The sequence below is a fragment of the Daktulosphaira vitifoliae genome, unplaced genomic scaffold (genome assembly GCF_025091365.1).
Source record: "Daktulosphaira vitifoliae isolate Bord-2020 unplaced genomic scaffold, ASM2509136v1 Scaffold_3, whole genome shotgun sequence".
Taxonomy (NCBI): domain Eukaryota; kingdom Metazoa; phylum Arthropoda; class Insecta; order Hemiptera; family Phylloxeridae; genus Daktulosphaira; species Daktulosphaira vitifoliae.
This window is the reverse complement of record NW_026099574.1, coordinates 39,605,029-39,619,584: the sequence shown is the minus strand read 5'-3', so window position 1 is coordinate 39,619,584 and position 14,556 is coordinate 39,605,029. Positions and strand designations below refer to the sequence as shown.

General features: G+C 25.5%; 1 protein-coding gene across 3 annotated transcripts; it reads left to right on the top strand.

Annotated features, from left to right (window-relative positions):
* Positions 1 to 1,200: 1,200 nt before the first annotated feature.
* On the top strand, positions 1,201 to 13,508 carry LOC126900717 (uncharacterized). 3 transcript variants are annotated; one of them, XM_050676634.1, is made up of 2 exons: positions 1,201 to 1,504; positions 12,061 to 13,508. In XM_050676634.1, the coding sequence occupies exon 2, from the start codon at positions 12,217 to 12,219 to the stop codon at positions 13,297 to 13,299; it is 1,083 nt and encodes a 360-aa protein (XP_050532591.1). In that variant the 5' UTR covers positions 1,201 to 1,504; positions 12,061 to 12,216; the 3' UTR covers positions 13,300 to 13,508. The 3 variants fall into 3 exon arrangements, with proteins under 3 accessions (XP_050532591.1, XP_050532592.1, XP_050532590.1); XM_050676635.1 differs by lacking the exon at positions 1,201 to 1,504 and adding an exon at positions 9,721 to 9,947; XM_050676633.1 differs by lacking the exon at positions 1,201 to 1,504 and adding an exon at positions 9,721 to 9,876 and having other exon boundaries at positions 12,061 to 13,506.
* The last annotated feature ends 1,048 nt before the right edge of the window (positions 13,509 to 14,556 follow it).

Genomic DNA, 14,556 nt, shown 5'->3' with positions numbered 1-14,556 from the left:
TGATAAAACAATGTGTCTTGTATTTGATCAATAACTTATGGATACATCCTGATGTTTTTTATTTAATATCACTATTGAAGTTGGTTGACAACTGAATTACGCTAGTTTTTTCATAGGTAAAAATATTAGACATTTATAGATGTACAAAATTATCTGAATACTTATATTATAAAAATGACAGTTAGTTTTATTAGACTTTATACGGACATGAAATCAGGATTGATAATAAACATGTTTGAAAAAACCTATTTTAAAGACAAGTAAAGAGTTTGAAACGTAACAGCTTGTATGAATTTCAATAGGATCATTTATTTTTAGATTCACGTTTACAGGGGAAAATATTTGGTTGAAAACTCCTAAAATTATCAGCGTTAATTTATAAAAAATATGTATTTTTACTCTTACAAGAGAGTTAGTTAGTTAGTTTTAATTTCAATTGAATTACTAACAATGAACTCTTTGAATGTTTTATTTCTAAGTAACTTAATATTATTTTGGATTTACATCTTTGCTGTAACTACAGCAAAATGTGCATTAAGTTTGTTTAAATGCACACGAACGCCTATATTGGTTAAATGAGTTGTTAAGGTCATACTTTGGTGTTAACGACCTCCTTCACTAGTGGTGAGTTAGTTACATTCGGTCTACTCGCCGAAACATCTTTCGCTCGTTTTTTACAAGTGTTCACGCCCATAACTTAACATGTTGGTTATGTGTTAGTGAAATCGTGTCAATTAGTTGCTTGACGAAAAAATTGGTTTGTTTTGCGGGTCCATTGGAGGAACAAAGGCTCGTATCGGATGCGGGGTGAATACGAAGTGTGGTTGAAATCTTAATAAAAACAAAAAGAACAAGTCTGCTTGCAAATGGGTACGCCGAATATTTTCACCCGAGGAAATGTAAACCAGTTTTCATCCTCATATGTGTCGCAACGCATCCCTAATCCTCAACCATACACAAGCGAACATAGCTGCTGGATCCTATTGTATGGTATAATTTTTTTTTAATCATTTTCGTTGTCCTGTATTGAGCGTGTAGAACAAAAGCCCACTCTTTCCGTAATTACACAACCCTCATGGTACGAGCTAGTTCAATCCCTTTATTATTGTTTAACTATTATTGTAATATGTTCGGCCAGGTAAGCGTACCACTGCGCGTGGACACAACCGGTTGGGTCGGTCGTCAGAGGGGTCGGTCAAACGCAATTCGTCGTTCACACATGCAACTGCTATTAGTGTTTTTTGTCTCGTGCTTATTTTCCATAATTGTTGCATAGTCCATTTTTTCAATCAAATCATCCAGTGGTTATCTGACTACCAAAGATAGTGGAAGCTTTTTTTCGTACAAGGACTGCTTTATTATTAGAATCCGAGTATTAGAAACTTGAACCATTTAGCGAGCAGATCTCATGAGTTCTTTTTTTGTGAATGATAATTTTTAAAAAAAATTGTTCGGGGGTAGTGATATTAAATGGAAAAATACATACTTGGCTGTCAATGTCGTCGTAAGTATTAAAATTAGGTTTGTGAAATTACTAGTTTATTAAATTTATTTTACGATACAATTTGTTTTTCCAAAATATGCAATTGACATTTTTTTTGTTTCGTATTATTCATATAGTTTTGCGATTTCAAAAACTGTATACATCCAAACACAATTTCTTAGGAATTAAGAAATTCTTTGTTTCTCTTCTTTAAAAGTTATTTTTATACTTTAATTATTCAAATACTTGGTGTATTCTATTTTCGAACTTTCAATTATTTAAAGATAGGCTTCTTAACCTACCAGTTAAAAGGTCTATGAAATGCACACTATATAATGACTACTGTTAATAAATACTAACTCTCACATTTCTATTTAAAAATAAGTACAAACTTATTTCCAAAAGAAAACTTCAGAATATGGGATTAGAATTTTGTTAAGTTTTCAGTGCATATTTGTAGTCCTTGGAAATAGCATATTAAAGACAACTAGATGAATATTTAGAAATTATGCAAATTTTTTCAAATTATAATTATTACACAAACGATCTAGTAATAAATAAGATTTGACAACATTCTATAAATTTCTACACAGAATTACAAATAATTTTCTGTATTTATTATTTTTCAAAGAGTAAATTATCATGACGAATTCTTTATTTGGCAAATGATAAAATTGAATACAGTACTTTTAAAGGAGACTTTCAAAGGCAATTTCGATAAATACAACCGCCCAGGGAGACTGAGTTTTCTATTGGTTGAATACTAATGCGAATGATAGGGTGTAAGAAGTATTTTTCCCCTCTGCTCTTTTCTTTTAATTTCAGACGTTAGTATAAAGTTGGGGTAAATATAGAAACTTTAATGAGCTCAAAAAAATGTATAGATATATAGAATGAAGAACCCTCCTGCGTGCACCCTGTCTCATTTTATATATTAACATAATTATTTTTGAAAGTTGGTAAAAAAATATATTTCCCTCGTCTCTTTTAATAATCTTATAAACTACTCTTGAAGGGTTCATTGATTATTATTTATCAAACAGGGAATTTTCATCTAGAGGAAATCCTCTTGTCTTAATTATTCGAATAAGTTGATTCATTCCTTTTTTATTTACTCATAATTTAAAATGTATTTAATTTTTCCGAAAAATCAATATTTGTGTTTCTTAAACAATAAGAAACATAGTAAGCTTGAAGAATGATTAAACAAAAATAAATGTAGACTGTATTTTATTAATTAATTTATAACGTAAGTTTTTATTAATTAATGTTAGTAACATAAAGTAATTATAAACAAATGCAGAGATATAATTGCTATTGGAGGTAGGGTATAAAATTTTATTAAAATTTAAAGAAGATACTTCGGTAAAATTTTTTATCGTAAATATATGAATGATTTTTCTAGTAGAATATTAATATTCTATAAGTTAATATACATAGTTAACTTTAACTAATTTAGTTTGGTTAAAAATTATAGAAATAATTTTTTAGTATCTTAAATGTTAAATCAAAAATTAGGCATGGTTGTTTTTTTAGAAATACGAGGAACAGATTTTTTTTGTTTAACTGAAACGTTCAGAAAAATATTTAACAACTAAAAATACTATAAAGATAATTTATTTCCTTTGAAATGAAATACAATATACACATTATATATTTGTATTATTTAATAAAATGTACAGCATAATTGTTTTTGCCAAAGTGAAGTTTATAGGATATAAACTTCTTATAAATAATTCAAAACCATGTGCTTTGTAAATTTTAGTAATAATATTCAATCTTTCTACTTTTCGTATATTTTTTTGAAATTAATGCATAATTTAAAAATCATCATAGATAAACTAAATAAATTATTTTGAAAATATATTACTTTTAATGATAAATATCTCTATTTACATTATACTAGTATTATTATTATAACATTATTCACTGTATTAATGTGTGTGACATTAAACATATTGACTTTTTTTTATATATATTTTTAGCCAACTATACAATTTTTTTTTTTTGCAGAATCTTAGAACTCATTTTAAATTTTAGGTTTTAATAGTTCTAAAACTTAGTGTATAAAAATTTTTTATACGCTAATATTACATATTTACACATTAAATAACGTCGAGTATCATTTATTTAATTTCTGACTATACATACGCTACAATATAATAATAATTTCAGGGGTGGTTAAAAAATCGAAATTTTCCTGATTAGCCCCTCGGTTTGTTATAGTTTATTTTATAACTAAAGCTTCCAACTTTTCATTTAAGTTCGTTTATAAATAATCAAGGACCTACAATAATTCGATAAAAAAAATGTTTATTTAATTTTTTTAAATATGTGTAGTAAAAATAAAACGTCTGAAATTATATTAATTGAGTACTGTAGTGCTTCAAAATTGTTTCAGATGACAAGGGGTATATTAGTTATCTTTGATGCTGTTATTGTTTGCCTTAAAATTAAAGCCTTGATTGTCACAATTATTCTAACAAAAAGTTTTTTTTAGTTGAAGTTTGAATTGTTAGTCACCCTATTCCATAACACAAAATGGCCCATTTCAAATATATTTTTATGTATATTATTAAAAAAAAAAAAAACTCCCCGTTGATGTCCATGTGGTATTCATTTAAGTTCATTTAGTTTAAAAATATAACGTTAATTTAATTTAAATAATGAAAATTAATTTTAATTTAGAAACATTATTACCTGTTATTAACCGTTGAAATTATTGTTTGCTTTATAAAGATTAAATTTAAAAGTTATCTAATACTGTTGATTTTTCCTAAATATTTAATTAATGTTTTCAAAGAAATATTTTTAAATTTGTAAAAATTTAATATTTCAGAATGTGTTATCAAATACTCAGTGTTTTTTTTGTTTTATAGTCACTCGATTTCTTTTAAAATAATACATTTTTTTAGAAAATTAGTTTTGATATATTTTAGTTCCATATATCTCCCAATTCAACAATTATTCGTTACTTTTTTAATTCATCCCTTATACCTTATAAAAATGTCAACTTTATTAATTTTTTAACGGCATCGCATGTATAACTATTTCATATAATAGAAAACTATCCAATTAAGGAAATATCTGGTAAAAAACAACTTTTGAATCAGTATATTTATACTTTTATATCTGGGGGGAAAGGTGCGGCCAAAAAGTGTCTAATAATACATATTATTATACGCCCATCTCCAATCTATAATTTAAAATAAATAACTTCTAAAATATGTGTTAAAAGTTGTTATCTACTTCATTATTGTTAAAATAACTATCTTGTATAATAAAAATATTTTATTGAAATAACGTCGTGTACAACGAAATACAACATGAGTACTACTTTCTTAAGTTAAATATTATAAAATATTTATCAATTTCTATTTCCTTTATTATCTTTTGATTAAAAGTTTTATGATTTATAAAGTATAATACAGTAATTAATATTTATTATATCAATTAAATTTAGTATGATAATAATATACGATAATTAAGTGTAGTAAAATTTATGAAGAAATTATATTACAAAATCTGTTAAATTTCACAAAAATTTATCTATATATAATTTCTTACTCAAATATTCAGTGCTCATTAAATATTTGCTTATATAAACATTATTCAAAATTTAAAAGTTTTTTGAAAAAGTTGTGATTTTTTTTTTTTTGCATTGAAGTCCTATTTTTCATAGTAGAACAATTGTTAAAAAAATTTTTATTTTAATATGTAGTACACTTCAAATTTATTAATTTAATATAGGTTGGAAATGAACAGACTTTGCGGACTATTCTCAAAAATTAAGTTGAACAAAATAATTTTACATACTAGAGTGGTCATTTTCAAATCTTTTCTCTACTTAGGTTTTTCATAGGATTTTAAAATCATATCAAAGAAAGTTTATTGTCCCTAATATATTCTATACAAATTTCATAACAATCAGTATTTTCAAAAAAAAGTTATATCAGTTTTAAAATGCAGAAAAACAATTTTAAAAATGTAATTTTTTACAAATTTTTCAAATTTCTAAAAATTAGGGGCTATTTCATATTTTTAGTGTTAATAGATACAACTTACTTAAAATTTGATTCTTTAAACGTATTGATATTTAAAATGGATTCAGTGAGATCTGAGAATTTTCATGGACAGACATAAAACACATCATCACAAAACCAATACCATCTCATGTTCGTGTCCAAGCTAAAATGTATAAGAAAATTTAACAAAAAAAAAACCTTCAGTATTTATAAAAAATTGTTTAAGTTTTCCATAAAATGTTCAATAAGGTTAATATTTCATAAGATTTTATGAATGATTTTTGTTTACTGAATGGAAGTTTTATTTTTAAAAAATTTAAAGTTATCAAAACAATATGTTTTTGTAAAGTTGTTTTAATGTTAACTATAATATTTATAAAGTAAATAACAACACAAGGTGTGTAGTAAAAAATTTAACTAAATCATAACATTTTAATTTAATTTAATAAAAAATATAAATTTTTTTATTATAAATCTTAAAATTTTAAGAAATTGTACAAATTTGATAAAAAAAAAAGAGTTACTAATTGACAAAAGCACACATAAATTTTCAATATTATTTATTGTCTTTAATGTAATAATATAAATCACTTAGGTAACATGGCGAAAATTCCTCATATTGGTGAAATTAGTATACTAATAATAGATAAAAGTTATATTATATGTAAATGTATTATAAAACTTAAAATTTATTTATCTTCACTTCGGCTGCATACAAAGGGTAAGATGACAAATCATATTTCTCTAATGGAATATGACTAATCATAAAGGAATTTAAGACATTTTAATAACAACGTACACAATTTGTTTTTCAATGAATCATTATATTAAAATAAAATATTCTTCAAAAATAAAAGTGACGGCTGTTTGAACAATCATAGAAATTTGAAAAATTAATAATAGAAGTTTCATTTCTTAGCTGAAAGGAAGGAGAATAAGAGAAAAATACCTAAATGATGCTGCAGGGGGAAATGTTAATGAAAACGCCGGCAACGGAAAAGCCGCACGCGACATGGGTCTGGTGTTAATTGAAAAACGTAAGGTGGCGAGGGAGTTGCGGGTTTTACGCTTGGGAGACCTATCTTGTGTATTATTATTATTTTCCAAGTATGTATTGGGGTTGAGGGCTAAAAAATACGAAATTACGCGCAGAATAAATAACAACATGGGGCGCGATTGAAATGGGTGGCGGCGTGTGAGGGCGGCTGTAGTAATAATGATTACTCAGTAGAAAAAAATCAACGGGGAAAAAATGAAAAAAAGAAAAACCCTACCCTTTGACGAATGGGCGGAGGCCACCGCCATCATTGCTACGATTCGTCTTTATCGATTTGCTCATTGATGAGTGCACGAAGGCACCCTAACTGAGTTATTAAAAAAGAGCACTAGTCTTGTGAATAGAGCGATAAATTAATGTAAATAATACAATACCGTCAAAGATCGAAAATCTGACGAAGACAGCTGAGTTGTTCAAATAAAATTGACATTATAATAAAATGTATGTACGTTGATATCGTACGCTAAACTCAAATCAGTAGACTTTACTAATAATTAAAAAAAAAAATCCTAAATTAATAATCTAACATCATATTAGATTGAAATGAAATTTTCTTAGTTATTTAATTTTGATTTTTCACTAATAAATTATTAGTTAAATAAAATATATCACATTAGATACCACGTGGCTCAAAAAAATAAAACCGCTAATAATTATTATACTTGTACACCACAATTACTGTGGAATCTACATATCTATAATGAGTTTTATAACATTGACAACAGTATTATTATTAGAAATATTATTTTTGATTATAATAAATGATGATATTTTTATCACGACCCAATCAATTTCGAGAACATTATTTTTGGTTACTCTTAGTTATATATTTTTCTCGAATTATTGCTATATATTACTTTTTAAGTTCATCTCTCATGTTTTGTAAGGGTATCGTTTTTATTTTTTCAAATGGAAACACATATTTTGATTTTAATGATATGTATGAGGCTCTTTATTTTAATAGTAAATGGTGTTTTTAACAGAACTTTTTTCGTTGATTAGATGTAAAACTTTAATTTTTCGAATTACATCAACAGATATGCTTCGAATTATTCAAACAATATCAACAGATATACTTAAAGTTTGTTAGTATACAAGGCACAATGTTGCGTGTTAACATAAATACACCAACTGACAATGCACAAAGCTTATCTATCGTTAAAGTCATAATTTAAAATAAACGCTACGTGTCTATGAATAGTGACGTCGTAAAAATATAATTAACTACCTGTTAAATTTACACCTTGTATACTGTACATGAATTTTAATTCAAAAATTTAAACTTTAAGATGTTTACCTAATCAACAAATAAATTTATGTTAAAAATTCAAATGACATTTACTATTGAAATAACAACCTAAAACATTATATTAAATTCAAAATATGTGTTCCCGTTTAAAAAAATAAATTTGACATCCTTACAAAGTATAAGTTTTTTGTGCTCATTTAATACATATTATTGTACATATTTATATTAAATTTGATTATTCTTTAAATATTTTTTTCTATTTATTATGATAAGTTTAATACTTTATGTACTAAGTTCTTTTTATTAATTAAATTTATTTATTTTTTTTTACAAACAGATGGCTAATATTTAAACATACTTGTATTGAAATTAAATTGAGATGTAATAAATAAAGAATTAAAAGCAATCAGTTGACAAAATAAAATTGTCTATCAAATGTTTTTATAATTTAACTTTAAAAACTAACTAGATATAGGACTGTATACCTGTTTTAAAATTTAAGTAATACAATTGAAATAAAAATATGGCTTCTTCTTATAAAAGTTATTATATTAAATTTTATTTATCCCAAGTTCGATTTCTACTATTGATCATTAATAAAAATACGTAAGGTTAATACTAAGTATGATAAAGCATAAAAAACAAATAATTAGAAAATACATTTAACAAATAAACGAGACGCTTTCATTAAACAAAAATCGTTTTTCACCCTTCTTGTACCAAGTAAACCAAATAAATTAAAACCGGTTAATTCAATTTTTGTCACCTATAACATTTTGGTGCCGAATTTTCTCACGATGCAACTGAGGTCTTTTTTTTATACTTGGGTTTAAAATCAAGAGGGTCGAACCCTAAGACAAAAGATGTGCTCTTTTCATCAAACCGGTCACCTATTGTTTTATCCGTTACCCGAATTGGATACATTTGCCCGACAACGCAGCGTCTCATTTGCATACGGCCCCTGCTTTTGTCTTCGGGCCGAAATTATTTTTTCAGTTTACATGCTCATATTTTTTCACTCTTTATTAGGTTTTGTTTCAACGCTTTCATCGCGAACCCGCGTGAAGCGACAAGGTAAAAAATAAAATCCTCTACAACAAATGTGTTACAATGTCTTCACCAATATGTGCCACCACCTGGACCGTAACCGGTTCACTTGTCCAAAACAATAATGTCATTGTTTTAACTGACGAACAATGTCGACAGCGAAACTTCATAGAATACCAAATTAGGGTGCAAACCAGATGACCTTAAAGCTGGTCGGACAATCGCTCAACGTATATAAATGTTAATGCTAATGTTATCTTTTTATCAACATTTTTAAATAAATTGAATTAATATAATAATATCCTGTTATTCTTGCTATCGTGAAATATTATTATTTCCTATGTTTTTACATTTCAAATAATAAAGTTATAAGTAATTATTAAAATTTGTCAACACACATTTAAAATAACAAATATATTTTAACTTCTTGTTTACAGAAGTTTACATATTGAAATAAATAAACGTATTATTAACAAATATTCGTTTATTAGAAGAATATATATTGTATATTTCAATTTCTTATTTCATAAATACTTTATTGAAATAATTTTAATTGAGTACCTTACGGTATAAAAAATACAACTTAATTTGTTAAAATGAAATACACCAGTTACTTGAACATTTATTTTATATAAATATTTGTTCATTTTTTTTTTATTATGAAATGCGTTGATTTTTATTCGACCAAATAATTGAAAAGGTCTACTAATAGACGAAAAACAAATATACATTATTCAGCACTTGAAAAATACATAATCTTTCTCTCTCTCTCACTCAAAAAAAAAAACGAGCAAACAATTACGCGAATCTTTCACCTATAAATTAAGCATTTAGAAATATATTTTTGGATTCACGACAGGTATATTAACCTTAAAATTTTGTAATTTTAATAAAATAAATAAAGTTTTTAAAATCTGATTTTTACAACTTTTTTATTTGAAGTATGATGAAGTCAATTTTTTATTTAATGACAGTTTTTTACGTCATTTCTAAAAATGCTACTCTTTCGAAAATGGTATGTAAATTTCAATTAAAACACTTTATACAGTAAAACCTTTGAATAGGTCACACTACAAGGTTCACTAGGTAACCTAAATTTTGTTCACTATTAAGATTAATAGTAATTATTTATTACTATTAATTATAGGGGTAATTATTTGAAATTCATTAAGGAGCACATGTATATTTTAATAATACGTATATTATAATTTATTTTAATTTTACATGTGCAAATACAATTTATATATTTTTTTTGCGTTAAAAAATCGGTCAGATTAATGGTCTACTTATAATTATACAGTCTCTTAATTATTTCATTAGTAAATTCATTTGCCAAAGTTATAGTTGAAGAATATACAGAGTAAAATTTAGTTTTAAACTCTCACTTTCAACTCCTATAACGTTTAAAAACATTAACATTTTCTTTTTGTTGGTTTTAATACTTTATGCATAGTTGGACTGCGTTGTAATAATATTTATTATTATTAATAATAATAAAACAATTTTTCAATTTTAAAATAGCTAGTTATTTTCTATCAAAAATTATTAATGAATCAATAAAAAATTTAGAACGAGTAATAATTGAATTACAAGCATTGCAATGCATAGATTGGGTATGGACACGAATGTGTACAGTTTTTTTATTATTTTTATTATTAAACACAAATAATAAATATGATTTTAATGTAGTCTAAGAATACATAAATTATTTTTAAAAATATATTTCGAAATGTTGAAAAGTGAACAGATAATTGTGGTTCACTTAGTATTGTACTGCTTTCAACCTCAATTGATGAAATGTATAGCTGTGAAGGACGCAGAGCAACCAACGCGTTAAACTAGTTATTTGACGTTTCTTCTCCAGACTCGCATTCTTTCTCATTTGCAGTCGTTGCTATTGTTGCTGTTTAGATTGTCACGGTGGAAATTATTTCATCCAATTTAACATAGGTGTTAACCTCAACACTGCTATCAATCAGTCCGACGAATGGATACTATTTCTTTATTATCTATTGTAGATTGTTTTTCTGAATGTTTTGATTATTCACCGCAATAAAGCGACTAAAACCATACCACAAAAAGCACAGTTTTACAGATTCAAGCTCGACATGCGTTTGTTCATAAGCCACACTGCGTCTAAAACATTAATTACCCTTCAGTATAAGAAAAAAAAATTAGCATAGATTGTTATTAAGATTTTGTAATATAGCCTTTCAGCTGTAGTCCTTTAGCTTTGACAAAAATTAGGTTTTTCTCATTTCTACTGAAAATATAAGTTTAATAAGAATACGGTTAACATTTTATTTGAAGCAAAGTTGATTTATATTTTATGTAATTTTTAAAAATAAACTAAATAACTTAAAATTCCGATTATCGATGATCAAAATTCTAAGTTAGACTTTTTTTAAGACCCTTTTCTTTTAGATGAAATAATTTTTTCTCTCAATACTCGCAGAACTTTTATAGAAGAAAAAAGTTAAAAAAAAAAAAGACCTTTAATACAAATTCAAATTGCTCACTCAATAATAATGTCAATAATCGCAAGTTTTTTATATATTATACTTTCAACTAACTGTTAATGGTGAAAAAAAAAATCATTTTTGATTATTTTGTTTATACTAAAAAACTTTAAAAAACGATCGTTCTTTGGTTAACAATCGACCATTTTAAACCTAAGTTAAATTATCATAAAGTATTTTTTTCTTCTAACTGTTTTATGTCATTATATAGAAAGGTTTTAATTCCTCTATTTAAGTTTTAAATGTTAACTTTGTAAACGCTTGATTCAATTTTAACTCTCTCCTGTGAGTGGCCAAGTTTTTCAAAACAATAAATATATTTAAAGAATGATACATATTAGGGAGCCTCTTAAGAAAATTGGTTTTCGTATGTGCACATACGTAGTTAACATTTTTAACATGACTTATTATATTATGTCAGAAATTTTGCGTCATTTATTAATAATTTAAAACTCTTACTGTACAGATTTATTTAGATAGTTTCTGATCAAGTTTTGTTTTTTGTATTAAGTCATAAATTTATTGCGAAACTAAAACATTAACCATGAAGTTCATACAGTTGTTTCTCCATAAATAAAATATAATAAATTTTTCGTTCAAAAAATGAATGATTAATTTATTAAATTTTTTGATAAATGTACTTTAATAATAAAGCAAATAATTTTATATTTATTTTGTAGACAAGTAACTCTGCTAAACTATATGATGAAAAATGGGTGGAATTTTTAAATCAAATAAAGTTAAGAACTTCACCAAAGTTGAGTTCAAAGCAAATTGATGAAATTAATAGTGGAGATTCAATTTCTGAAAAAACTCTAAGAGATTACAAACAAAGAATGAGAGAATTGAAATGTGGTTATGGTATTATTGTAAAATCGATGTTTGAATATATTGAAATACTTATTGAACAACTTATTGAAAATCTTGAATTCAAAAACAAAATTGTGGCGGTTGTAAATAAATTTAATAGTTATCTTGGTAAAATTTTTTCAGCGTTGATCGTTGCTAACGATAACACAGCTTCATGGATGTGGGAATTTTTTATGATGTTAAACATAATTAAATTTACTGATTTTGATCGTTTGGTTTCAAATATTAGTGAATTTAAAGTTTTAAAATTTCAGATAGATGAGTTTGCAAATACTTGCAGCTGTTTTAATATTGAAATTCCCCAAATAAAATCATCGCTATTAAATAATATAAATGAAATCCTAAAGCCAACAGTATTACATTTACAGTTATCAAATAAAGACAAAAGATGGTCTTATATATATCAATACGCCAATGAATTTGAGATTACCAAAATTATAGTGATAAATTTTCTATTGGATTCCAAGTTTCAAAATTCACAACAAAAATTCATTAAAGATATCAATAATAGTTTTTTTTATATTTCAAAAACTCCCATAAGTGATTTATTCACATATCCGATCATTAATGTTGTGAATCATCATAATATGATAGCTGACCTGATAAAAACTTCTGTTGCCCACCATGTATGGATGCATTTGGAAATGTACAAATTAAACGAATGGAAAAATGACTCATTTTTGTTTGCAATTCAAATTCCGTTAGAAAAAGCTGTCAAATTTTTGGATTGTTACAGTGATGAGTTTTATTTTGATTTACTTAATAAATTAAATAAAAACAATTTTTCTTTAACTCCTATTGAGAAAATTGTTGATGAAGCTAAAAAAAATTTCTGCAAAAATTTTTTTTCATTAAAGATAGAAAGTAGTACTGATGAAAACGTTCGACGAATAGAATTAAGATCAGTGGAGAATTTCATCAATGCTAAAGATAAACATCACGCAAATAATTTGAATAACTACATTGATTTCTTAGAAAAAGATTTAGGTTCATTTATTTTCGTTATATTCAATTTTGTTAAACAAAGCATGAATGAGAGCTGGAATTAAAAGTAGAGACGAGTATATTTGAAAAATATTATAATTTATATCGTTCGAAGTATGTTTTATAAATTGTGAAAAATGTAAATAGATTTAAGAATACTTTCTTTCTATAAAAACCCTGCAGATGTATTTGATATTATTTATCTATTATTATTTATTTGAAGAATAAAAAAATATACCATATTATTGATATACCACCATTGTTGAAATTTATCAGGTTGATTTGCCTTTTTTGCAATCAAAATATAAGCGAAACTACGGCTCATGGCTATGGACTAAACCATGTTTTAGTATTGAGAGCCTTTTCCATTTGATCAGAGTTCCACAGGAATAATGTAACGAGATTGTTAAATTTAAACTATCATGATGAAAAAACTTTATATGAGCCAAAATAATAATAATAAGGAAAATATCCTAAACAATTAGAATATGCGCGTAAAATTTCTTACCTATTTGTAACACAATAGTTAATAGTTTCTCATTTTATCAATGTAAATTAATATTGCAACCACTCCCACTAGTGATCTTATAAAAATATCGTTGAAAATCGATGACAAATATTCAAGATTCCATCTCCTCCTATGGACATTTTATACTGAGATAATTAAGAAATATTTACTGGCATAACTATGTAGTAAACAATTTAGGAGGGCTAATTTAATTTCTTTTTTTAATATCCTTCTCCGACTGGTAGAGTAAGTTTCCCTAACTTCACTAGAATACGAAAAAAAAAGAAAAATGCGACGAGTAAATGAGAGTCTTATCCTTAAATAATCATCTTATATAATAACTAGTAACTTAAATTTGTATTCATATTTATTTTAATTAAATTTTGTATAAATAAATTTTATTTAAATCTATTGTGATATTACGAAATTCATAAAACAAGACATATTTGATAAGCGTTCGCAGATACCAGATTTAGAAATTGTTAACAATAATCAACCTAAGATTAATTGCGATGACCATTTCATTAAAATTTATAATATTTATGAAATTATCATTATTATTTGCTCCTCTCACCACCATATAGATAGGTCTAGGAATTCGGCTGTTTTACTCCGAAAATCGCGTTAATAATTGAAAGAAATTAAAGAAATTGCAGCCGAGTTGGCAAACCGATCTATTAGTGATAGACGATCGAATAATCATTAGAATGTTATTATACTCTACTAAATAGTTTTAGACTATCAAAGTATCGGATAAAATATTCGATATTTTTTATTCAAATAAAATCATTGAAATTTGCATAACTAAATAATT